The sequence below is a fragment of the Apiospora aurea genome, assembly GCF_038362705.1.
Source record: "Apiospora aurea strain CBS 24483 chromosome Unknown utg000005l_segment0_segment0, whole genome shotgun sequence".
Classification (NCBI taxonomy): domain Eukaryota; kingdom Fungi; phylum Ascomycota; class Sordariomycetes; order Amphisphaeriales; family Apiosporaceae; genus Apiospora; species Apiospora aurea.
In genome coordinates, this window is record NW_027117392.1 from 4,803,627 (window position 1) to 4,829,025 (window position 25,399).

General features: G+C 52.9%; 10 protein-coding genes across 10 annotated transcripts; 5 read left to right on the forward strand and 5 right to left on the reverse strand.

Annotated features, from left to right (window-relative positions):
* Positions 1-452: 452 nt before the first annotated feature.
* PG986_008026 (uncharacterized protein) lies at positions 453-1,407 on the forward strand (the record flags this gene model as incomplete). Its single annotated transcript, XM_066844248.1, has 2 exons — positions 453-737; positions 1,003-1,407. 2 exons carry the CDS (start codon positions 453-455, stop codon positions 1,405-1,407), a joined length of 690 nt encoding a protein of 229 aa, XP_066700360.1.
* Positions 1,408-1,608: 201 nt separating this feature from the next.
* Positions 1,609-2,070, forward strand: PG986_008027 (uncharacterized protein; the record flags this gene model as incomplete). The annotated part of the gene is made up of 1 exon (XM_066844249.1): positions 1,609-2,070. One exon carries the CDS (start codon positions 1,609-1,611, stop codon positions 2,068-2,070), a length of 462 nt encoding a protein of 153 aa, XP_066700361.1.
* Positions 2,071-2,867: 797 nt separating this feature from the next.
* On the reverse strand, positions 2,868-3,857 carry PG986_008028 (60S ribosomal protein eL18; the record flags this gene model as incomplete). Its single annotated transcript, XM_066844250.1, has 4 exons — positions 2,868-2,945; positions 2,999-3,363; positions 3,441-3,545; positions 3,854-3,857. The coding sequence occupies 4 exons, from the start codon at positions 3,855-3,857 to the stop codon at positions 2,868-2,870; spliced, it is 552 nt and encodes a 183-aa protein (XP_066700362.1).
* Positions 3,858-4,717: 860 nt separating this feature from the next.
* Positions 4,718-5,980, reverse strand: PG986_008029 (uncharacterized protein; the record flags this gene model as incomplete). The annotated part of the gene is given in 6 exon segments (XM_066844251.1): positions 4,718-4,952; positions 5,009-5,145; positions 5,202-5,552; positions 5,587-5,742; positions 5,757-5,885; positions 5,972-5,980. The coding sequence occupies 6 exon segments, from the start codon at positions 5,978-5,980 to the stop codon at positions 4,718-4,720; spliced, it is 1,017 nt and encodes a 338-aa protein (XP_066700363.1).
* Positions 5,981-8,606: 2,626 nt separating this feature from the next.
* Positions 8,607-9,856, reverse strand: PG986_008030 (uncharacterized protein; the record flags this gene model as incomplete). The annotated part of the gene is made up of 6 exons (XM_066844252.1): positions 8,607-8,656; positions 8,711-8,801; positions 8,897-9,115; positions 9,173-9,272; positions 9,330-9,386; positions 9,774-9,856. The coding sequence occupies 6 exons, from the start codon at positions 9,854-9,856 to the stop codon at positions 8,607-8,609; spliced, it is 600 nt and encodes a 199-aa protein (XP_066700364.1).
* Positions 9,857-10,929: 1,073 nt separating this feature from the next.
* PG986_008031 (uncharacterized protein) lies at positions 10,930-14,010 on the reverse strand (the record flags this gene model as incomplete). Its single annotated transcript, XM_066844253.1, has 3 exons — positions 10,930-13,224; positions 13,296-13,695; positions 13,775-14,010. 3 exons carry the CDS (start codon positions 14,008-14,010, stop codon positions 10,930-10,932), a joined length of 2,931 nt encoding a protein of 976 aa, XP_066700365.1.
* Positions 14,011-16,397: 2,387 nt separating this feature from the next.
* Positions 16,398-16,775, reverse strand: PG986_008032 (putative conidiation protein 6 (con-6); the record flags this gene model as incomplete). The annotated part of the gene is made up of 3 exons (XM_066844254.1): positions 16,398-16,424; positions 16,484-16,593; positions 16,655-16,775. 3 exons carry the CDS (start codon positions 16,773-16,775, stop codon positions 16,398-16,400), a joined length of 258 nt encoding a protein of 85 aa, XP_066700366.1.
* Positions 16,776-18,937: 2,162 nt separating this feature from the next.
* On the forward strand, positions 18,938-19,522 carry PG986_008033 (uncharacterized protein; the record flags this gene model as incomplete). The annotated part of the gene is made up of 3 exons (XM_066844255.1): positions 18,938-19,271; positions 19,312-19,404; positions 19,455-19,522. 3 exons carry the CDS (start codon positions 18,938-18,940, stop codon positions 19,520-19,522), a joined length of 495 nt encoding a protein of 164 aa, XP_066700367.1.
* Positions 19,523-20,815: 1,293 nt separating this feature from the next.
* On the forward strand, positions 20,816-21,151 carry PG986_008034 (uncharacterized protein; the record flags this gene model as incomplete). The annotated part of the gene is made up of 1 exon (XM_066844256.1): positions 20,816-21,151. One exon carries the CDS (start codon positions 20,816-20,818, stop codon positions 21,149-21,151), a length of 336 nt encoding a protein of 111 aa, XP_066700368.1.
* Positions 21,152-23,529: 2,378 nt separating this feature from the next.
* On the forward strand, positions 23,530-24,162 carry PG986_008035 (uncharacterized protein; the record flags this gene model as incomplete). Its single annotated transcript, XM_066844257.1, has 3 exons — positions 23,530-23,677; positions 23,752-23,983; positions 24,063-24,162. The coding sequence occupies 3 exons, from the start codon at positions 23,530-23,532 to the stop codon at positions 24,160-24,162; spliced, it is 480 nt and encodes a 159-aa protein (XP_066700369.1).
* Between the last annotated feature and the right edge of the window lie 1,237 nt (positions 24,163-25,399).

Genomic DNA, 25,399 nt, shown 5'->3' on the forward strand with positions numbered 1-25,399 from the left:
CTGCCTCTGAGGCTCTGACCCTCCTCACATACGAAGTACAGATACATCGGATGTAGACCAGACATACCCTCCCAGTTCCAGCATTGGAACAGCACCTCTTTCCTTCCTGTGCTTCACGATGGATTACTGAGGCTCTACTGTCGAAACAAACTTTGATGATTCGAAGCTGCCTGATTCAGGAAACTTTGTCGCAGCATTTACGACGGAAATGTTCGCGATTTGTCCATTCGTCCCAAGTTGGCAGTCGCCAATACCATGGCGTATCTCGCCAAGGCTTTTGTTTCTGTTCTTCTCGCTCTTCCCCCTGAGATGGGGAAGGACAGGAATCAGAGGGAAGAAACACTGCCTCTCGACTGATGATACCTCTCTTTGCCTTGTGTCGCTGCCGTTTTGGCTCGTCAGACATCCTGCCATTAGCGTGAATGGTTCCGGTTCGCCAAGAGGCGGAAACCATGGACTCTTCTTCCTCTTCGTCTCCCGTGTTGCGCAACGATGATCCATCAAGGGCCTTCGGCGGCCCATTGTCCGTTCTCGGGACCGACCCGGGCTTGGCCACCTTCTTTCTCGGCTTCACGGTAGCAGCCGCTGCCTTCACCTTCTTCCAGGGCATCAAGCAGACGCGCGGCGTCTGGTCGCGCTCCAAGAACCTCGACCGTTGCCCCTATATCATCATGCTGTGGCTCGAGTGGACGGCCGACGGGGCCATGGCCATTATTACTTATTTGCACATCACCGGTGTTATTCCTGGCAGGTGAGCACACTATATCTGAGCCAATATACTCGGCTGCCATTTACTAACAACTTGGTTACTTACTCGGGGGTATGCAGACTGCCCTTCTACTTTGCCATTGTGCTCCTCTGGGTATTTCAAGTTCGTCCTGGCCTTCTCCTATCTACAGTGTTTCCCCTTGTTGAGTTTGTTGCCTCGTTTGTTGCCGGGTTCCTCATGGCTATGGTCAACATACCTATCTGAGTACTGACTAACACATGACAATTCTACAGATACAATGCATCATGGGCATCCTGGTCAACCGGGTCAGCCTGCTTATGTACGACCCCCGGCGAGCCCGCCGTCTCAAGTGGAGCGTCGTCGCGCTGCTCGGCGTCATCAACCTCAGCGGCTTCTTCATCTTCATCCCGTCCCAGCTCGGCGTGAACGCCACGTGGGTCTACGCCGACGCCATATGGGACCGGTTGGAGAAGACCATCTTCGCCGCCCTCGACCTCAGCCTCAACCTATACTTCATCCATCTGGTCCGGGCCAACTTGATCGAGAACGGCCTCTTGAAATACAAATTGCTGTATTGGATCAATCTCGCCATGGTGTTTGTTTCCATATCCCTCGATGTGTGTCTCCAGACCGACTCGTGTTACATGCGCCACTTGGCTTCGAACCCTCCCGACTAATGAGTGAAACTAGGTTATCCTCATCGGGCTCATTTCCAAGGGCTTCGTGTAAGTCAAGATTTTCCAGCGAAACTATTCATTCCCACCCATCCCTTTTGGGGCTGTGGTCGTTGCGCAGTCTTGCTAAAATGCAGTTGAACGCTACCATAAAGCTTCGTCCAGTTCCATCCCATATGCTACCTGATCAAGCTAATGATCGAGATGAACATGGCCGACCTGATCGCCAAGATCGCTAAAGCTTCCCGGAAGAGGCTAGGTATAGCCGCCATTCACACGTCACAGGTCCGCATGACCTCGCGGCTGGCCGGCGCCAAAGAAGCCTTCTCCCTGGGCTTCTCGGGCGGCACAAGCACCACCAGCGGTGCCCGGTCGTCACACCACAGGCCCCCGGACTCGGGCAACGAATCGGCCGCCGTCGCTGCTGCTGCTGCTGCGGCCCTGGAACGCCCCTTCGGGGATAATCCTGCCCCCTTCGAGAACAATCTCAAGGACGTGCGCTTCACCGATGCTGGTGGGCTATTGGTCGATTGTGATGGCGCACGTCAAAGTACCAGGGCGGAAGATGAGCCGGACGGAGAGCGGCTGGAGGGAAAGAAGCCGGCAGCACCAATGACGGAAACAGTGGTTATCAGTCCTGATCAGGACGCCTCCAAAGATGTATAGTGCATCTTGGTCGAAGGAAAGACAACGGACTAATAGACACCCTCTACTTGAGAGATGCATTTTGGACCTTTGAGCGTGGTCTTAGCGTTGTAAATACATTCCCCAAAACTCGTGTATCCCAGGCCCATGCCCCAGATGGACGAATCGTTCGTATCAGAGCCGACTGTATGCGAACGTATCTCTTCATTGTACCGATTCGTGTCTCATATCTGAAGCCCTCACAACGTAAGTAAACTTTAGCAAGGCTAGCCCAAGCCGGTATCTTTGACATTAGAGGGACACACGATATGTTTCGGACTACGGAATCAGGCTACATGCCCAATCAAGAACCATCAACCACCGCTTCACCAACGGTAGGACGGGCGCATTTATTAAGTACAATAGAATCCATCGCAGGACGGGGTAGGGGAGATTGAGACTGCTGTGAAATGATGTCCCAAGTAGGAACTTAGCCATTTAGCTGGTAACTGGGAGATGTTACACAGAGGCAGATTTACGCTGGTAAATGAAGATACCATGGCCATGTCACGATGATATTCGGGTATTTGATCAAAAATTCTCGCGGCAGATTTACTATATTGGCTCACTCGTGTTCACGGCATCAAGTGAGTCGAACTCGTAGGTTGGGTAATTGCGTTCTCATTCCATGAAAATCATTTTGGGTACCATTCCACGCCAGACCATGCCGAAACCATTCATGAAAAAGCAGAAACCCCTTCCAGTTACAAGCGTTGCGCGTGGTATATCGGAAGAGACGTGACACATGACCAAACCTAGCCCAAACCATATCCAATGGCTTAGACCTTGAAACCGCGAGATCGGCGACGACCACGGGCCTTCTCGAACTTGCGGCCCTTGGACTGAGTGTAGGGTTTCTTTTTATGTTGTTAGTATCATTTCTTGGGTATTGTCTTGTATTCCAGCGTACCTTGTGCTTGTGGGGGCCCATGCCGAAGTGCTTGACGGCCTCACGGGAGTTCTTGGGTCCGCGGAGCAGCAGGGTGTTGCTGCCGGTAGGGGCACGCAGAGCCAGCTGGTCCAGGGTGAGGGTCTCACCACCGGCGGCCAGGACACGAGCGCGAGCAGTGGCGGTGAAGCGCAGAGCAGCGATGCTCAGCTTGGGGACCTCGAGCAGACGGTTGTCATCGGTGATGGTGCCGACAACAACGACGGTCTTGCCCTCCTGGCCCTTGGACTGGCCAACAATGCGCGAGATCGAGACCGGGGGACGGTTGATGCGCGACATGAAGAGGCGGCGGAGGATGACCTTGTTGAAGGAAGACTCGGTACGGCCTGGGGTCACACATTATTAGCCTCTGTCATCCGGTTGCCCAATTGATATAAACATGGAAAAAGGTTTCGGAACTTACGAGCCAGGAAGCGGTAGAGCTTCACGAGGAGCTTGAGGTAGACATTGTCGCTCTTGGGTGCCTTGCGGTGAGTGCTGCGCACGTGGTGGCGGTCGAGATCGATACCTTAATTATCAAAGCCTTCGTTAGCTTTTGTTCAAGCATGCTCTTAAGGACCTTCATCGTCCACTCAAGGACGAGAGGTGCCCGCGGACGTAGAGGCGAGAAGCAAGAAGAGCAGTCGAGGCGGTAGCCATGCCGAAAGCAGATGTTCCTTCCCTGCCCTCCACTGAAATCCCATCAACCGCAAGGCGGGAGAGAGATGTCCTTGGTCGCAGAAAACGCGCGAAGCAAAAGCGACGGCAATGATCATTGCATCGCGATCACTTCGCTCGCCTCCACTTGCACACGAAGACTCCGAATTGTAAACGTACCCATTTTGCCGGTTGACTTTTTACGATTGGCGAGAAATCGAAAGTAAGTCAATGGGTTGAGGTTGTCGTCGGGAAAATGACTGGGCGTAAGAGGAACTTCCAGATGCAGTGACTAGCCCGCGAAAAGTTTGGGAATTGTGGTAGACTGCTTGGAGGGGAGCCACTGTGGGTGGGCGGTCAAAATTGGCAGTTAGGGTAAATTGTTCAAGTGCACTTCTTTTTGATGCTACATTCGGGGAACTGCTTGACACCAGCTGGCGGCCGGCTGGGAGCATCGTGTGGCCAGCTTTGCTCCGATTTTTGGTGGAGTTGGCCAAGGACGGGCCCCATAATCCATCTCAAGTATTGATTGATTTCACATGCATATCGGGTCTTCCTCAGGTAGCATACAGCTCACAGGTAACAGGTGCCTCACGGAGTCTGTAGTCGGTCTCTTTAGGCGCGGTTCATTCCGAGATGGCAAAGAAGAAGAAATATTATGTATAATCCCACTGTATCAATTGCCTATACGCGCCGTCTTATATACATTTCCACAAGTTGTCCGAACCCACAACTGGAACAACAACCGCCGGTAAGCTGTCAAGTGCAGCTACCACCTATCCCTAAGTGCAACGGCGCCCTCTCTGGTGTACTCTGTTCTATGCTTCTATCTAATCGTCCTAATGATCCTCAAGGCAATACAATCAAAGCCTCATGCCTTGGGCCTTTTGGTGGTCGGCCTCTTGACGTTTATCCGTGCCGATTAGCGGGAAAGGGCTAATGCCCGACGATGTAGCTGGTCTAATATGATGGATAATGATTACAGGTGGGAGGGATCCTGAATGGTATCCAACCGAAAAGGTTGGGAGATTCCCATTCTCCTCTCTATAATACCACGGGCTCGCCTTTCAGACCCACCAAGAAATCGCGAGTCATCTCGAAGCTGAGCCAGTTGGCCGCCATGCTCGGCGCGACCTTAAGCAAGTTGGGGACGAGGCCCTTGTATAGACCTCGCCAACCTTCTTGTGCTACGATGACTCGAATGGCGTCACTTATCGATTTGTACTGGTAGCCCATGCCCGACATGGTATTAATCTGGAACCTGCGCCGTAACACATCACTGATATCGCCTGTCAGCATGCATCCACACGAGAGAAGAGTCCCGGGGAAACTCACAAGGGGTAAGTGCAAGTCTGCGCCACTGCTCCGGAAATAGCGCCGGCAAGAAGTTTTCGCACCGCGCTGGGATTCTGGTCGCCTTCAGGAGTAAGGTATTTCCGGACAAACTCGTAGGTCATAAAGTTCAATCCCACCTGAGCGGATTAGTGTCTGAATGTGGACGTAGGCCAGAGCTGCGGCAGGTACTTACGTAGGGCGCAACGCCCGTTACTGTAGGTATGATGCCTCGGTAAAGAGCTGCAACTCCGCCCTCCTGCTTGTACATGGCGATCATTGTTGGCCACATGCCCGGCAACTGTTTCGGTCTGTCGCCGAGGGCGGCAAATGATGCCGACTGGATGGATAACCGAGTACGGACAATATCCAGGGGATATGTGAGGAAGACCGAAGTAACACCTGCTATGCCACCACATATTAAGCGTTGAAATGGGCTCAGGGATGCTCCGGGATATTGCTCGAAAAGGTCTGCCAAAGGCCGGGTCAGTAGGTAGACGATCAGAATGGAATCGATAGGGAGGCGCATGATGCCTGGCCAGACGTACTCGCTTGTACAGATTGTAGCTGCCGAATTGTACGGCCGAGTAGGGAACAATGCGAATGCAATTGGTGCCGTTGCCGGCCATGAAACCTCTCCAGCCCTCTTCCTTCCACATCTTTGCCAGGCCCTTGCCCACGCCGAGCTTGTATTCATTGTGGCCGGCACTTTGTACCTGCAGGAGGATCTTCAACCGCTCGAGGGGGAGACGACGGTTCGTGAGACGGCGCCTGCAACACCGCCGGCGCAAAAGGCAGCGACCACGGGCTGTGAGATGGCATCGCGGAGCTGGGATTGGTTGGCCGCCGCCTTTGCAGCCTTGATGGCTTCATCTGACGTCTGGGAAGCTCAAATATCAGCATATCACACTCGTCATCCCTCCCGGGAGCTCCTTGCCTCCTCCCAGCAAGCGCCGGAGCACGTACAGTTGTCATTTTTGTTTGTATTTGGGGGGGGCTCCCTGGAAGTGGAAGCAGTCGGCGATGGGCAGGGATACGTAATTACTACCGGTAATGTCGTATGGAGGCGGCTGATCGAGTGAATCGCCTCGTAGCTGGCGTAGGGAGCATTAAAATAGGCGCTTAGAAGAGGTGCCGAGGCGTGTTTGTATGGATGGGTTTGGCGGTCGAGGGAATGGGCTCTTGGTCGTCAAACTGGGCATTGGAATATGTTTCGCGATTCCAGCAACATCATCGAGCGTCTATTGAGAGAAAGGAACCGGACACCAGCGCATAACGAGTCGGTAGATCTGCGCCGGTCGGTGGAAACTTTTGATCGCAGCAGTTCAGCAGCGGGTCTTGTTCTGCCGAAGGCCGTATCAAAAGCGACCAGCTTCTCGGGACGAAACCTAGGGTAGGATAAGACTATGCCGGAAACAGAATGTCAGAACACGGAGTTGAAACGAGCGTCGGCCGGGTCCTGCTGCGGGAAAAGAGGTGGGCTTGCAACGGCGCACAGAGGAAAAGGGTGAGGGAAAATGGAACAGACGACGAAGAATACAGCCTGTCCGTCTATGCTATGTAGGTGCATGTATGTAGGTAACCTGGAGAATCACAAGACGCATTGGATAGAAGAGAAACAGGGGGCGCGTCCAGAGTCGAGGCCATGACCTTAGTCGGTAACATGTAGTAATGGTCACTAACCTTAAAAAAAGATGCCCCTTCCACTTCCACTTCCACTTCCACTTCCCCAGTGGCGCGCGCGGTATGAGTCGTCGTCCCCTGGCCCCGGCTTAGCTCTTTGGCTCTTGGTCTTTGGGTGACTGTCTCTGGCTGTCCAGCTGTCAAATCAGGCGTCAAGCGACCGTGCCTTGTGGGGATTTCGGGGCTGTTCTGCCTGTCGCCTGAGCCTCCGCCAAGATTCGATCAAATGTCCTTTTTCCGCAACGGCGACAAAGAGTTGACGTTCCTTTTAGCGAATGGTATCCGTTTACCTGCGCAGATTACTCCGTAGCAGCTGCTATTGATGTATGTATTTACACAGGTAGGGCGCGCAGGTTGGACAGAACAAGAAAACGAAGAAGAAAAAAAAACAAAGATGCCACCTGAACGAACAACACAGCTCATCGGCTGCGGCCGCTGACATCAGGTCCGACTGCGCATCGACTTTCTACTTTTGGCGTCTGCAGATCCAGATCCGTCAAGCGTCGTCGATGCAATCTGATTGGCAACGCAAGCGAACGACAGTCCCGACAGTCCAATGCCCAAACGGGGGCGGGTGTATCTGGTCAGCTTTAGAGGGTTCCTCGTGCATAAACTCTTACATGCATCATATCTGAACACTCACTTCAACTAGCTGAAAAGACCAACTTGACAAGACACCTGCCTACCTTAGATATGTATCTACATCCTATCCTAGGTGTAACATTTCAAGTGACAGTTTAGTCAGTCCATCTGACGCGGTGGCCGCGCTTCAGCTAAGCAAGCTAATCAATATGTTATGTAACAACGTCAAGGCTAAGGGGAATCCCATTACGCATGTCGTGACCTCCCCCCACAGATGAATTTGCTAACAGTCCTCTTCAGAGACCCAGCTTCCCCTCTCTCGACCGTTTCTTTCAATAGCCGAGGACCGGGTGCTCCCGGAGTCAAGATATCAGATTCTTCATCGTGAGGTCCAGCGCTCACCACCCCGGGCTTGCCAGCCTGTCCCCGACTCCGACCTGTCATACGTACATACCTGAGGTAGGGTGGCGTCAATCCTCCGATCATGAGTCCACTTCGGAACTGTTAGGCGGGCCCCGCCGGCGATCCCTACTAGATATCCCTTACGCCAGGTTGTCGAATATCGTTGACTTCGAAAGTTCCCCTCGGCTGGCATGGCCTAGTTTCCCTCCTTGCATTTCGTAGTAGCCATGCCGTGTTCGTGTGGAAAACAGGCGGTGCTCTCCACGGCAGGCCTTGCTTTCCAGGAGGAACGCGAGTATTGCCTGGGTAGGCCGTTGTCTACTATTGGCGAGGGAGTGACACGCAAATGTACTGCGTCGATCATACAGCAAGCCAGTCGTTAGCACAAGAAAGCGTAAACATTTAATAAACAAGGCGATGATATCACAACCATCAAATTCAGGGCACATTCCGGATATTGTATGGGGAACAGGGTCTTTGCTAAGCAGCCAAGGCTTGCTTCTGTTATCCATTGTCATAGTCATGATCAACGGCACACAACGGCCATGCTTCATGGTTGCCAGTGGATTTTCTAGTACAATTACAGAAATGGAATTTTCTACCAGTTGCTAGAGAACGATTCCGATTGCATAACGCCGATCGACGGGGTTTCAGAGGCAGCGGTCGCTGCGATATGCTTTCATGACATCTGTCGATTGCCGATTGCTCTATCGTGTAAGGCGGATGGAGATCGTCGAGCGGTCGAGACTAGAAGATGAGTGAAACCCCATGAAGCAAACAAAACAAGAAGACCAGGAGATCCCAAATGCTGACAAAGAAAAGAGCCTGCCCGTCCACAATGTCGCCGGAAGGTCTCTGGTGGTGCGCTCCGGTGTCATACTTATCACTACCCAGCTACGTCCAAATCCTCAACAGGAAAGGTCGTCGGATGAGCCTACTCAGCGACATCCAAGTCGTCTTGGGGAGGCGGCGGGCTGTCCAGGACTGAGTGAGATTGTTAGCATGAGCGCCTCGAAAATAACAGCTTCGGAGAATCACCTTTTCTGTCTTCGCCATTAGTTCCGTTCTCGCGTCTGTCTCTGTCATCGCGATCATCCTTGCTGTCTCGGTCACGGTCACTATGGTCCAACTGTTAGCAAAGCATTCTTATAGCGACGATCATACAAATGCCGAGGAGGGTATATTACCGAGGATCGGGGCTTCTGGAACGGTCGCGCGTGTCACGTCGATCTCTGTCATAGTCTCTGTCCCGGTCACTACGGTCGTAATCACGGTCGCGGCGGTCCTCTTTTTAGGCGAGTAGTCGCGGGTGCTACGGCGAGGGGAGGGAGAGCGGCCTCGGCGGGGAGAGCGAGCGCTGCGACGCGAGTCGCGGTCACCGCGGCCATCACGGTCGCGACCAGAGTCGAAGCGCCACGAAGCAGAAGGAGGGGTGCGAGCCCACTGCAAGGCATGTCAGCCTAGGTAAACAATACATGGCCATCTTGGTTCAGGACATACCTCAATCTTCAGAAGATCGTCACGTCCAATGCGCTTGTTGTGCATCTCATGGTAGGCATCATCAGCATCACGTCGGTCCTCATACTCGACAAACGCAAACCTGGAGGGAAAGTTAGCAGCGCACATTAGTTTATGCAGCAGCAAGGCAAGGACTTACAGTCTGCTGCTCGCAGAACGAGGCGCAGGAATGTCGCAGCGGACCAGGCGACCATAGCTAGAAGGGGGAGTCAAGTCAGTACGTACGTTACAGAAACAAACTTCCCAATTTTCCTTTTATTGAATTCGCCGCATCAGGTGCGTGAAGAGTATCGTGATCCCGCACAGCTGGCGGGCGACTCGCGCGATGCAGGTAGAACTGCCCGTCCGACCGCTCGATCGAAGGAGATGCTGGTTTTAGATGGACATGGAAACGGTAGGATGGGTGGAGCGAAGCTAAGGAGACGGCTCGAGGACCCGATCATGGACGCGAACGAGAAGCTCGATTGAGGGCGAGGATGGCAGACAAGGAGGTGGTTGGGTGTGGGAGGCAGGCATGCATCGAGCATCGTAGCCAGAAACGACGGTCGATCGAGTCACCGATTGATACTTGTAGTTGACATACCGTTCGAATTCGTAGGCGAGGTCGCGGGCGCGAGTGCCGTGGCTGAAGCCAGTCACGTAGAGGGTGGTGCCACCTCGAGACATGGTATCGGCAGAATCCACCTAAAAAACCAGAGAAGAAAAGAACACGATGGTGTCGCAAACAATGGAAAGTGGTATGAAGGATGGGAAAAGGCGATGCGCCTTTGTGATGTGCGGATGGAGAGAGTCAACAAGAAATCGGTCTGGCGATGATGATGATGGTGATGGTGGACGGTGTTTGAAATGGAAAGCTTGCACTTTTCTGGTGACCGACCAGAGTTGGTTGGTCACTTTCTCGGGTTCGGTCACTTGCAGCTCAAGCTCGGTTAGGTAGCTACCTAAGGCTGCAAGGTGCAGGGACCAACCGGAAAAACGCAGTTCCGGTCCCGCGGTTCCCGGAACTTAGGTAGGTACCGAAGCGTAGGTACCGAGGCAGGCTCCTACCTTAAATGCCAGGTTGGGTAGGAGGAGGTATCAGGTACCAGCTAATGAGAATTGAAGGTGCTTAGTCCTGCCTCCTAGAATATGATCCAGCATGTTCACTGCCATCACCATCAACTGCACCCATACTGATGCAAGTACCTGGGAGGACCAACACTACATGTCTAACCGCACAATGGCTTCAATGCATCTCTCTACTCAGTATCTTTTCAAGCAGAATTATATAGATATGAACAAAAACCCTACTTGTGGTTATTCAAAGGTCATCATCAAGAGGTCGCCATAAGCCGTCGGTAAACAACATTGCATTGAAAGGGGTGCGAACAGCGTTTATTCGGGTATCTCTAACCAGTTTTCGAGTGTACTTGTTCAGTCTCCCCAATTATACCGAGTGCTAATCCAGTCCCTCTGTACTCCTATATGAAAGCGCACTAATAAGTCCAACTGCCCCCCAATGGCATCCTTTCCCCCCCTTGACATCAACATGTGTTTATGAGGCCCATCGTGTTCATATGAGGCCCCTACCACTGCCGGCTGCCCAGCAGAATTTATAACTTTATATCGTACAAGCATCTTGCTCCTATCAGAGCCGATTTTCCCCATTCATACCCATTCCGGTTGTTGCCATGGCCTCATCATATATTCTTCTTCTTGTAAATCGTATCGAAGAGTAGAGACCGTTATTGTATTGTACGCTAATAACGCTCATGTCTCCTTGCTCGTCCAGTTCCAATGTCGATGCGACTCATCTCCTCCATAAGTGCAAAGTCATCGTGAACGCCCGTGCCGCTGTGTCCCATGCCTCCAGCTGGCCCCAAACCGCCGCTCATTATGGGAACTTTCGCAGGGATCGGCGGTACTGCGTTTTGGAAAGTGCTCCGATGCACCATTGCAGTAGATGCATCGAATGACGGCGAGTGGTTCTCGTAGTCAAATGTACTTGCACGCATGAGTGCTCGTGGCGGTGTGCTGTTGCGCTGATACGAACTCGCCGGGCCAAGAGGGCTGCTTGCTGAGACAGGCGCAGGTGCTGCGGAAACTCGGTACGCCTTCTTCTGCAAGCGATTCCGGCCAGTGCTGGACGGAGGCGAGGGCTGTACGTCCATGGATTGATGATAGCCCGATGGAACCATGGCCATAGAGTTTGGCCTCACTGTCACGCGCAACGCCCGGCGTCCAGACGGTGGCATTGGCTGGGCACCGCCAGGGGTCGGGCGTGACGGTTCTGAATCCTTCTTCGGCTGCTTCGGCTCAGGCTCTGGCGCCCAGGTGTCCATGGGCAGGTGGTCTGAAGGATCGACCTCGCGGCCATCGGGAGTAACAATTTTGCCATACGCATTTGTGTATTCGTTGGACTTCGGGTCGTTGGCCGGATTCACTGATGGATTCAACTCTTCATACGAATCTGGACCGAATGGGACGCCAGAAAGTCGGCGATGTTCCTGCGGAGGCGCGGGACTAACAGACTTCCGCCTGATGGTATGGTTTGTATTTGGGTTCGGAGAGTGAGCACGGTAGTTCACGGATGGGTTGGGAGAATGGGCACGATAACTCGCTGATGGGTTGGGAGAGTGTGCCCGGTAGCTTGTGGATGGGTTGGGCGAGTGTGCCCGGTAATTCGCCGATGGGGATGGGGCTGGCGGGGCTGGAAGAGCTGGAAGGGCTGTGGCTGCACCAGAATAGGCGCCAGGAGAACCGCTATATGCCATTGAATGACTCGAGCCATAACCGGCCGGCGATGCTTGCATTCCAAAATTGTGAGGAGGCTCGCTGTGTTGCCGGCCTCGAGTGGGGGTGGAGATTGGCAAGGGCTGAGTTTGAGTATAACGGCGCTCTTGGGTCCGTTCTTCCTGAGGTCGAGTGGTCATGTCCCGGGACGAGAGGGGATCAAACCCGGGAACCAGCGTTGCTGGTACCGGTGGCAAAGCGTAGGTTGAGCCGGGACCCTGGTACCGTGTGAGTTCCATCTCGCCATGACTTGCGTATGAATCTTGGCCAGTATATGGGTCAGCCCCATATGAGCTCGAATAGGACTGACCACCTGGGCCTCGACTATCTCTTGAAACAAGCGGTGATGAAGAAATAGCATAATCATTGTTTGGGTGTTGCTCGTGCAGCTGCCCTGGCGACGTGCTCTGATACTGGTCATTCACCAGTCCTGGTGGAGTGCTTGGGTGCTGAGTGAGCGCCTGCCCGGGAGAAGGACTGTGATACTGCTCAGAAGCTAAACTTGCCCGCCCACCCAAATTCAGAGGCGCTGGGCTCGACACTTGGTTGTAGCTCACGTCACCATACTGCTCCAGTTGTGAATTGTGTCTCGACCTCGCATTGGGCGGTGTCCAGGACTCCGGTACATCCTCAACTGTCGGTTGCAAGGACCGAGGGTGTGGGTCGTACGCAGGGTCATATGAGTTATGCCTGGGTGGTGATACTTGTGCTGGTTCGGCATAGACCTCTTTGGGCACGTCTGGGGCAGATTCGAAGGGGCGATAGGTAGGTCGCCCAGGGTAGCTGGATGTTTGAGCAGGCAGTGAGTGGCGATGCGCCTCGCTGCGTAGCACGTCGTGCCTCATTGTCATGGCCAGCGCGGCCTTCTGCTGTTGCATGTCAAAGCTGCTACGGTGTACCATCTCTGAACTCCCGCTGTTGTTCCTTACGCGATGGACCGGCGGCGGCGGAGGTCGTTCATCTTCTTGAACAGGCTGTCGCTGTGGCTGGTGGTGGACTGGCGGTACGACGGGATCATATGTGTGCTGGCTCTGGGGAACTACAGCACGTGGTTCTGGCTCAAATGCTTGAGGGTAAGGGTCCGATTGGTGGCGACGGTTGTCCTCGTAGGGCACTGCCTTTTCAACACTCTCTAGCGGGCGATAGCCCTGTGGTGATGGCCGGTGACTGGGCGAGGCTCCGTATCCTTGATCTGAACCAGGGGAGTAATGGTCCGAATGGCTGGCCCGGGGTAGTGGGGGTGGTGTATTGTATTCAAGGGCCTGCAGCGGGGATTGCTTCGGAATAAATGAGGTTCCAGGGGGTTTGGTTGTGGCCTAGGCGGCGTCTGTACATGATCTGGGATTGCCTTGGGCGCCGCTGCGGATTCGGTGCCCGGATTATTGGGCAGCGGCCTCCGCTTGACTGCCGTTCGCGGTCCTGAAGGTCCTGATGATGCCGGGGCCACTTCCTGCTCGGGTGTGGCGGCAATCGGTTTTGCTTTCGCTGCTGGCTTCTCGGGTTTGGGTCTGCTGTCGTAGAAGGTGACCTCGATCCTGATCTCACCGGCATATTTGCCCTTGCAGTTCAAGTTCTGCCATTGATCATTCTGCCCGCCCCCCGGTAGAACAATATCGCGTAAATCAATCCATGTTTCGCCAATCAAGTCGGTCCTCTTGTCGTCGTTGAAGACGGAAAGCTTGAGTTGATAGTAATCTGGCGAATCGTGAACATTGAAGCGTAGCTCCTGGTCCCTGCAAGTAAACGGATAAGTCAGACAAAGCTGTTCGCATCTGTATGCGTCAGACCACCAATCTCGCGGACTCGACTCACCATTTGGGCGTCTGCCCACCACGAATGTCGGTTGTGGTCTTCTTGGCTTCCTTGCCAAGTCGAGCAGCGCAGTACGGATCCTGCTTTCCAATCGTCTTTCTGTTGGGTAGGTTCTTTGCGCGGTCCACAATGACCACCAGGGTGCCGATTGGCGGGCCGTCGACGCTCATGTCCGAGAAGATGCCCGCTGTGTGCATCCCGTTGAGCGGGTTTGTCTTGGCGAGTTTGGTGGACATCTTGAATCTCTTCTCAATCTCTCATCCGAAAAATTGGATCGGAGAAATCGAGAAGGCTCGAGACCTTTTGGTCCTCCAACGAAATTGCGCCCGGAATCCGGGTGCGACGTGGTGGTGATGGCTGTCGAATACAAGACTGGAATGCAAGTATAGTAGTGGTATGTAATGCCTGTCGTGTAGGCGGGCGCGGCCACAAAGTAGGCGATTGAGGGCTGTGCTTAGCGGGCAGATCCAATTGGTTTGTTGACTTTGCGTCGCAGACTATTTACGTGAGAGCCACTAAGGTTGCTGAGCTGCGCAGAACGCGGGTACCTGGGCTGAGTCGTGTGAATGGTCGATAAGCGGGCGCGATAACGAACGAGCGGATGGCCTCGGGTGAAGAAGGGTATTGGTTTTATTGTAGATTGTAGGTAGAGAGATTCAATCTGGAGAAGGGAAGCATGAGAGTACAGCGAAGTAACCATGCAGTGGAATCGTCAAAATAAAATAAAATGGCCAAAGAGTGTGTCCTGCAGGGGCAGAACGAAGGGAAGAGAGTGAAATGAAGGAAACGACAATGACTTGCAGGCCAGGTCGGGGTGCGGTAATATCGAAGTCACACATCGAGCTGATTCCCAGTCAAATACCATTGGCAGGCTGGTCATACGAGCCGGTGGCTGGGAAAGTGTTGCGTTGCAGTGTTGCATGGGAAAACCAAGCGTGGAAACTGGAGGCTGGTGTAGGCAATGCCACTATTGGGGGCTCACTGCAGACACTGCGGCGCTAAGACAGGGATCACGGCTTCACCCCAAACTGCCCCGGTTACTCAATTCAGTGGGGGGCCAGCAGCCACGGCCAATGTCCAGCCATCGACCCCTCACTAGCGTTTTCAGCTTGTGTCCTCCGTCCTTGGTTACCGGCCAAGTCAGTGCGGGATGGGACGGATGGGTGTGCCTGGAAGTGGAATGGGAGAAAAAAAAGCACAATAGACCCCGAGAGTATTGGGGCTCCTAGGGCTCGTGGCAGCCAGAAGACCATGTTGGGCGCCGATTTGCCAAATCCACAGAGGCATCAATTTCTGACTGCCGGCCTAGGTCACTAACAAATGCCTAAGGTTAGGGAGCTACAGTGCTACACGCTTGTCCGCACTTGCACGTACGTTTGTATCAATGTACCTACCTACTCATTCGCGCTTTGCAGATACCTACGGTCGGGTGTTTCAAACATGACACGCCCTGTCTGTTTGCGGTCCACAGGCATTGAGCCGCAGCAGAGCAAACAGCACTGGTTGGGTAACATACGTTCAATGTTCCGACCGCGCGCATCTCAATCTCAATCAACGCGTTGCCCATGAGGCGCAAAGGGACAATGGCGCCGCACGAGGATGGAAATGACGTACCAAGGTCAGAAGTTTTCGACTGGCTCCTCCTGGGCTCCATTGATCTGAACGCCTGAGAGCGCCTTGCAAAATCAGCCTTACAAGTGCCATCTCCACCTTGAAGATCGGGTTTCCATTTTATCTCAAATCTAAATAAGCCCTGCCCGGACAGCAAGCTGGCCCCGTCCCGTTGATGCCTCACGATTGCCGGTCAACCCGCAATTCCTTGCAATTTTTGCTTCCTACTAATGCCACATAGGCCCGACGATATATTGATCCCATCCCCAAACCCCTGATTTATTTACCTGCTCCTGGTCTTCAGAGGCCTCCGCAACAGACCTATGACGTCTGTCGTGCCTTTCGCCGGCTTTTTTACCCCCCCCACACAACCCCCAACAAGGGTCCGCTTCGAGATTTCATCGTGATGTACCGCCAGCAGCATCGTATCGGCATCGCATCTACATCGTAAACTATGTGACATGTATGCAGGGCTTTCGGACATACTCGTACCTTCCTTACATCGAACCTTCCTTCCATCGGACCCCATCTAAGCTCTTGAGGCTGAAGGGTGGATTCACCATTGTTTCCAACGACATGTGATGATGGGGACGCAAGCTACCGACGCGGCGGATTTATGAGTTCGTCATACCGTCAACGAGCCGGTATACCCCAGACATCAACCTCACCTTAGAGATATGGCATATTAGCAGACTGGCCTACAGAGTAAGTTATTATAACTGCACACATTTTATGGCAATTTATGACAAACAACCATAGTTCGGAACACAAATAATTCCCACTCCAAGGGTAAGATTCTACATTTTCACGACCCGGCTTGACAATATCACGATTTGAGGGATCATAACATGCGCAGAGAAATTAAATGATTCAAAACAAGGTTATGAATATTGCAATTGAGACAATTCCGTCACAATGGGTAAAGCACCAACTAGACGAGTACAATCATGTACCACATATTCGAAAGCGTGAAAAACAACTTTCCATAGACAGTACCCAAGTCTCGACCGATTTACTGCTGCATCTGCTCGAGGCGTTCCTAGATTTGACATCGGATTAGCAAGCGATAGGAAGTCCAAGGGGGCTGTAGCGGCATACCTTGGCACTCTCCTTTGCCTCATCGGAGACATTGGGATTCTTGGTAGTGGCCTTCAGGCCACCAATGACATTGCCGGGGTTCTTCTCCTTGTTATCATCGGCTTTGGGTACTGTTGTGTTGAGTCAGCATCAACAATCAGACTATTGAGAGAAGTAACAATGTTGGCTGACCATCACCGCCGATGAACTCGTTCTCGAGAACCTGCTTGGAGTTCTCCTTGGCCTCCTTGGAAGCATTGGGGTTGTTGATGGTAGCCTTGTGGCCGCCGGCGACTTGAGCATCAGTAGGCATGTTGATGATTGGTAAGATAGGGTTGGTTAGAGAAGATGGTGATGATGATATTGATGTTTGGTAGTTACTGGGATTGTGTTGTAGGGATGAGGAGGCCAGGAATAGTTGTAGGTAGGAAGCTGGCAGGTCTTTATAGATATCTTCTGTTGATAGCGACGCTGAAGACACGCTAGCACAATCGACCAGAAAATGGGTTAAGTGATGTTATTGTCTTTAGAGCTTATCTCAGTGTGTAGACCTGGCCACCAACGCCATACCGTCAGGCTACTACGGTTGGACCAAGCACGAAAGCATCTTACCCTTGTTTGCTTTTCCCCTTCAGTATTCGTGATTCCCATTGTGAATTCCGATTGCTAGAGATCAATGATCTCATGACCTTGTTGGCGCTCCCAGGCTAGTCGAACCGCCTTCTCTATCGTAATTGCGTTCATCCAGCTACGTCCCCAGGTCTTGGCTCCATCAAGTCATGACGTCCTCTAGGCTGTGGATTCTGTTTGCTCGAGGTTGCAAACAGAGAGACGGCTTGATATACGGATATGCCGACAAAGGAAGCAACGACGACCAGCGAAGTTGACCGTGACACGGCCGACGCTGGGTATGTAGATGTCAATGCCCAGCACTGTGCTCGAAGCATCTCTACACTACCAACAGCCCAGCATCTATGCTACACTCGAGCGACTGCTAGTCCAGGCACCACTTGGCCGGAATAGGGCCTCTGGACATCCGCGGTCGTGCTGACGCATTTAGCAGCGAATGAGAAGCTTCAAAAGAAACGGAGATGCCTGGGGAAAGGCCCATTACTTCTGCAGAAGACGTCTCGCTTCGAGCTTAGGCGTCTTAGTTCAGCCGCGCCTTGTCGTTAGTAATCGCCGTCCAAAGTCAATGACGATCACGTGGCACAAATGCCCATGTTTACCATGGCAATTATACTACAGGGAGGAAGGCTTAGGCACCTAGGCGCGGCGAAACAGGGTTCCTCGAACAATAGGCTATGACATGCTGACCGCCATGAAAGGACATGAAGTCCGTTCTGAGAGGTCACACAGCCAGTACCAGTGTAGGTATACCTAGAACCTTCCTTATTCTAATACCGAACCAGTGAAAAGCGATGTCCGCCATACGCCTGCAGGTCCAAGAGACGGTGAGTGATGTTGATACCTGCGTACGCGGCCAGGCCCCGATGGACCTGGGCTCTGGGAGGGCGCCAACAAAATACCCGTGTTCGGAGAATATCGTCCGGAAATGCGAGGGAGCAAGTACGCAGATTGGTCTTTCGTTCGAACATAATGTAGCAGCAGTAGTCCAGTTTCCCATCGAGTGTTGACCTGTCAGACCATATGGCCGGGAATGTGGATCAGGAGATCTATCCGATCTGATCCATCTCAGATCCCGCATCAAGGGGGTTGACACCCGTTGGGCAGAACATCAGATGCCGTACAGTGTCAGCAATCCAACGGTATCCTTTCTATCGTACGTTCCTATGCATTGGTATGGTTTTTCGAGTATATCAATATTTGCTTTTGTTGCCATAGGGATGTGTTGGTTGCTGTGATGAATCATCCAAGACGTCATGACCGGCTAGGAACCTCACCGGGCTATAGGACTTGGGTCTGGCGCATGTTGAACGGCAGCAAACACAGTAAAACTTCCAAGGGGTTCCAAGCCCTTTGGCGTCCCATGAACAACCGTTTAATACCAGCCCGTTGCTATTGGCTGACTACGAGGTACGATGATTGGTGACGGGTTCGACAGCTTGTAGCAGACCGTTGTGGACTGATCCATCGGTGGTTCCACATCCTCACGCAACAGTAAGGAGAGTATGGGGACAATTTCCAGACAAGATCCGCTGATTATGGCGGTGACCATGGTTACGCATACCCCTTTGTTGTGGTACCAAATCAATTGATCTGCTTGGTGAAGTTGCACTCGGGTAGTGCGCCGAAGAAGCTAGGAAAGGTATCCGTACCAGAATACGTGGGATGCTGGTTGAGCCGCATTGTTAGCGTCACTGCCACGATACCAGCCACACCCCATCCGATGAACTGTTAACCTACAGACTGAAACCGACAGCTCCAACGGCCCTCGACCGCCAACAGGGCAGACGATCCAATACTTACCAACACATTTCATACGCGTAAGCCAAGTTAACTTGCATGGCCACCATGTCTTCCCCTTCTTCGGATGCGGATCCGCAGCCTCCGGCATTCAATTATGTTCTAGGGTTTCTGATGGTTGGCGTCGCCTGGGGCTTTACCACCCCGTTCATCCGCCGAGCTGCCAGGGACCACAATCCACCTCCTCACCCCATCCTTGAAAGGGAAGATATCAAGTCGAGTGGGCTGAAGAGCAAGCTATACGGTGGCGTCTTCGCAATCCTCGACCTTTTAAGGAACCCCCCGATATGCCGTTCCGCTTCTGATCAATCTGACCGGCAGTGTCTGGTTCTTCTTGCTGATAGGGCAAGCTGGTATGTTCGATCCGCCTTGCGTGTGCTGGGTGCTTTCAACGAACGATAACTAATTGACCTGCAATACAGAGCTGAGTTTGACTGTCCCGATCGTAAATACCCTTGCGTTTCTGTTCACCGTGTTGGGTGAATGGTGGGTTGAGAAGAAAGTTATCAGTAAAGGTATGATGAGCCCGCCCCCCTTTTGGCCCGCTTCTCTGACCGCCTGACAGACACGTGGATTGGTATGGCGCTGTCGCTTTGTGGTATAGCCCTCTGTGTACACAGCAAATCCAATTGATAGCTTTGCTTTCGTAGCGACTAGGATTCTTCCATTCTTGTCGATGGCCTAATCTTTGCTATTTTGTTTGGTTGTGACAAAGCTGAGGAGAAGTTCCCGCCGAAGGAGGAAATACCACGCCTACTCAACGCGGTGCTTGGGCGACGCGTAGGTGTAAAGCATCACCATCCACCAAGCTCATTATGGCTGGTTGTAAAAGAAGACGAATTTCCCATCACATTGGGTCGAAGCCCTGCCATCACTTGAAACTGGCCAACTATTCCAACCTCATAGTACGTGGAGATATGATTTGAGCATTGTAAATAACGAAAGCCCGTGCCAAGCAGCGCCATGATAGCTCATACAACGCTCCCTACTATGTGACAACGATCGCGAGGTTTGTGGCCTGATGAAAATGACTGGGATGGCCTTCGTGGAGCGGTAGTGTATCGACCAAGTCCCGGGGTATAACCCGTGGGTTGATCTTATGGTCTCCTGCAATCCGCCAAGATTTCGATACCTGGGTTTCTTGTCGAACTCGGTGCTATATTCTTCGAACTGAGCTTACTCAGTCGTCTGCCGAGACTTCGACCACCGATTAGCCGCATGGCGGCCGGGCCGAAAAACTGTCGCCTGACAGCCCCGTCCTCTTAGCAAGCGGTGCCGCAAACTTTGGACATCAAGGGGCCCTCAAATAACCCTCCCGAACTGCTATGCAAACTGTATGGCCACAATCGGAAGACCACGCAACGACGTACCTAGCTACTCGAAGATTATTTGATTTTAGCTTGAAATATTCAAGGCGAAGATATGAGACGAACGCGAGAGCCTCTTACGTCTGATCTTTTGAAAAGGGTTGGCCTAACAAGCTCTTATCATTCATCTGATGTTCAGGGCGCCCAAAAAACAGCGGAGAAGAAACCTTCGAAGATAGACTTCAAGGTTATGAGCTTGTACGGACTGCTACCAGGCAAGGACTTGGAACTCGATCACCGGTGGACTGCACGGCGCAGTACGGCATGTTTCTGTACGCATATATACCTGCCCAGGCTCGCAATGAGCGTGACTTCGAGAAGATCTCTGTGACTTATTGGGTAATTTTGGCGAGAAGTACCCGTTCTTCTGCGATTGCGATACTAGATCTAAATCTCGACATCTTCGCCACGATCAGACTGCAGTCAACATGCTTCCTAGGACACTGTTCATTGCTTCGTTAGTATTCACCACGAGCCGTGCTATCCCGGTCGAGGCCTCGTCCGTAAACGACCCAGAGCGGTAAGTAGGACCATTCCGCCAGCCTCCTCTGACTACCCCATGAACCTACCCGTTTACGTCCAAGAAGGAAGCCCTACCAACCTTTTGATAACCACTTCTATCCATCGATATCCGAAGCAAGTCCTAACAGTCAGAGCCCGTGGGCTCGAGAACAGCAACGTGCAGGGCCGGTGTAGTAACAATGACTGCAAGCGACAGTCGGATTCGGACGGGGGCGACCTCGAAGGCGAGCTCATTGAGCTCGTCGATATCGTCCTAGAGATCACGGAGGAGGCGCTGGGCAGCAACTATTCCGGTACGGGGTCTGGCACCTTTGTCGGTGGTAATTTCTTGTCGCCGACGATCGTCATCGACCCAAACTACCAGGGTCCTTAGGCTCGCTTGTCTGCGCGGCAGAAAACAAGAATTTCACATCTTGCAGGGAGAAGAAGGTGCCCATCCCACTTCAAGAAAGGGAAGAACTGGTGTACATGAACGAGGGCCGGGCGAAGCTGGGTTGGTGGGCATAGAATTGGGTAAAGCAAGAAAGTAGATGGATGGACCAACTATACACACCCTGGAGAGCCCCGGGATGAAGATACACAAAGCAAACGACGATTAGACCCAGATTGGAGAGGGCGATGGAGTGAGCAGTATTTGGAGAGTTTCGGAGGGAAGTTGGTCTAGAAATCATGAGAAATCACCATTCGTTCTATGTGTCGCGTGGGTTGCCCCTTTTCTTTCCCTTCAAAAGATGTGTATCGGATTTCGCTCCCGCAGCCTCGTTGGTCTCATATTCATTAATTGCGCTACGGCAGATAATCTCACTTCCACGTCGACTGCTCCGAAGTTAATTGGAAGCATGCGGTTGGCTCGGTTGAGCCCGCCACACCACCCCAAACGAGTAACTAGTATATCTTGACAGCCGTCATTTGCACCTAGGCAGACTCACGAAACTGACGGCGGTAAGCTCAGGCCATTGGCTTTTTCTTTCATGATAGTTGCCCACATGGTTTTCTTCTCATGTGTGCTTTACGATACTGAAAACCGGAGGCAATGGTTCCTTGTCGGATTTCCACGAGGACGGCTCGGAGAAGGGTTAAAAGAAAAGTCGCAGATCATTCTGGAGAGTTGCGGAGTTCAGACCACGTCAAGGGCGCGTGTTTACAGTTGTGGTTCGGCGCCTTCGACTAAGACCAAAGCAGGTGAGGGTCAATAAACAGGCCGTGAAGGCATGACTCGACTCCCGCGCGTCGCGGATTGACGATTCGGATGCCCGATGCTCAGCCGAGGGCGTTCTGAAATCTACGCCGTCGGTCTCTCCATGTCTCCTTAAACCCGGTGTGGGATTGACGCACAGGCATATATGTGTGGAGTTTGCAGGGCATGATGGCGGTACAGACAGACTGACACTTCAAGCATTTGCATGACATAAGTTTGGCCGAGCATCTATCAATATAAAATAGGCCAAGTCCCCTGACTACGCCACAATCGCACAGAGGAACATGCATAGCTTACAGGATGCACAGTCAAGCGCCGCGGCGCAGTTCTGTGATTAGCAGCGGTTGGCATGGCAGTTTCTGTCAACCCGAGACGGTAGCCCGGGTTTCCAACATGCGGGCTAGCTCGTCTTGCTAGCCAGGCTCTAGCTTGCTGCACGTAATGGATTGTGCATTTCTGAGGCGTTGCACGCTCGTGGGAGGGGAGGATGCAGAGAGTGACCTGAGACACGCGCTAGAAATAGAAGTTTGCGAAATGCGCGTGTGCTTGCCAGTGGTCTAGACGGGTGGAAGATCAGCTTCCACGATCTCCGGTACGAATTTCGTTGGAAGCCCTCCGTGATCTTACGGAGGAAGGGTCAAGCCAGATGTGTGTTGGTGCTGACATGTACAAAACGATGCAGGTACCAGGTAGAGCCTACATGCAATCTAGAGCCCGCAGGCGCTCGCAGCTCCAGACTCGTAAAAATACAAAAGACTGGGCCGCTGCAATAACCAGAAAGTTGGAAGACTGGAGTACCCGTCTTCCCTCATCTCATGTTTCCCCCAAAGAGCCCGGGGCGATGAGATGAGGCACAGGCACAGCTGCTGCATGGTTCGTCCCAATATGAGATGATGCACGTTCACAGCAAGCAAGCAACAAGCTCGTATCGCATCGCATCTGAGCCGATGTTTTGCAGGCACAATAGGCGAGCCGCCGTCGAAGAAGCGGCGCCGTTGACGAGGGCTCCAGGACCGCCCCCTTAATTCCCGCCTCCCCCTGGCACGTCTCCCGCAAAGTGCAGCGATCGGCACTTGCCATGTCTGATGAAGCATGGCGGCCCTTGGCAAGCCGGCTCGATGTGTGCGCCCTCTGTGCGCCCTGCCATGGCCTGGGCCAGAAAGGGCACAAACGTCTAAGGCCCGTCAGCCAGTCAGGGCGTTGATTGAACGCGTGTTTCCTCTATCCAGATTAATGCGACGGCAGTATACCACCCTACCACCCTACCACCCTCTGCTCGGCTTACTGCTCTGCTGCTGTCTGCATGCCACTGATCCCAGAGCTAGTAGGGGTCTCTGAGTTCTATGGGGACGCTGGTGAAAGCCCCCCGGAAACCTAATCCACTGAACCGTTGTCGCTGTAATGGATCTGCACAGGAGAGTGGCAGATCCTATTTAAGCGAACCATGCGTTTCTCACCGTTCTGATAAGTTTGCAATCTGCAGGTCTTGCTGAGTCCCTTTAATCAATCACCATACATCCTCACATTCGTTTTTACTTCGCCGAACAGATAAGATGCAATTCTCTACCGTATTCGCTGCTTTGGTCATGGCCGTTTCGGCCAGGCCCCCGCCCACCTTCATGCGATTGAAGGCCACCGCCGACTACAGCTGGGACGTCTCCGAGTGGACGGCAAGCTGCCCCAACACAACATGCAAATACGGTATGTTCGACCCGAGTACTTTTTCTTCTTCTTCTTCTCCTTCGTTCCGCCCGCTGACCAAATTTATGCCGCAGACTTCAAGGTTCACGGAACAGAGAACATGAACGGCAACCCGAAGAGGCCGGGCTTCACCGCACACTGTGCTGGTGACACCGAGGGATCCCCGTACCGGCTCTGCACGCTTGACGAACAGTCCGAGAAAATGCGCCGGGTTGCTGCCAAGCTCCTTCCTTGGACCACCAAGTCGGCCAACTCGACCAGTGCTCGTATCCAGGTGTCTTTCCAATACACAGACCTCGACTCTGAGTGAGTATTCCTTTCCGAGAGACACGGGCCCGAGTGGCCTATCGATGCGTGGTATCTCTATGCTAACATCGCTTCTCAGCTCGGCATGGTGGAACTTTACCGGCCACGCCACTAGCAGATACACCCATACTCCCTTGGACTTCAAGATCAAGCCCGACGAGATCTTTGGAGTCGCCTAAGACAAGTATCATGTTCGCGATAGACCGGCCTGTCGGAGTTAATTTCTAATGCAGGAAGACGGTTACCTGCATAAACAAGCGCGATCTCGTGCGACCGGCAACAGGCTGCGATGGCATCAAACCACCCTTGCAACTTCCATCTCGACACCCTGCATGGTGGCACACGGCTGTGGCGTTTGCCCATCTGAGGAAGCTAGGATAGAGATGGGACCGGCCATTGACGATTGCATGTGCTATCTTTGCTTGCTTCCACAAGCAAAGGGAGTGTAACATGAGTTGTGATACATTCAAGCAGCTGTCGTCCGGGTCAAACGTATGAGGACTCCGAGAGCGGGGTGCCTCACTGGTTTGATACGGACGGCCAGGTTGAAGAGCATCGGCGCATTTTCATTCAATAAGACACTACAAGATCCTCCCATCAAGACGAACACATCGTGATATTCGACAATGCATACATAGGGGAGGATAACGAGCGGCGGCCCGACCGTCATTCTAACTAGAAACTAATGAGACAAGAATCAATAATGTTTAAAAGCCAAGCCCCATTTGAAGAAACGGGGACAAGAAGAAAGATCTGCGCAATTTGTTCATTCAATTGATATGCGTGTAACCTAGGGGTAGTGAGTTGTTGTGTCGCGACCAATTGGCAATTGGCCACAGCATGACGAAGCTGCTTCGACTGGTGTTCACCCAGTTCATCCGTTAATTACTCGCTGGACACCAGATCCATTGAGTGCTGGGCAGCTGTAATTCGAGCAGGTACTGGATTGATTGACTCAGTCAGGTAATAAGGCAGAGATGTCGGGTTGCTTGGCTGCGTCAGCCCAAGTGGCTCATGCCCTGTTGCGGTGATGTAATGGGGCCTCCAGTTCTGCCTCCAGAGCTCTCCCGCTCTCCCACTCGCAATCACAGCTCCCTGTGCTCGGCCCGTAGCTGGGCGACTCCTCCCAAAAACAGAGGCCCCGATCGTCCCCCGCCCCCGCTGCTAGCCAACAATGAACACCTTCGCTGCTGCTCGACTTTGAGGGTATCCAGACAGACCGATTTCAAGGGGGCTGGCAAGGCTCCGCAGACCATCGACAATTGCAGCAGATTTACAGCACGTAACCTCTACTTGTCCCTCATCTCGGGCTGTTACCTGGAGACTGCCCAGAAACCCGACTTACGCTTCGGCTTACATACTACACAAACTTAGCACTAACCTACCTACCGCACTCGCTTTGATCAGGCACCAACT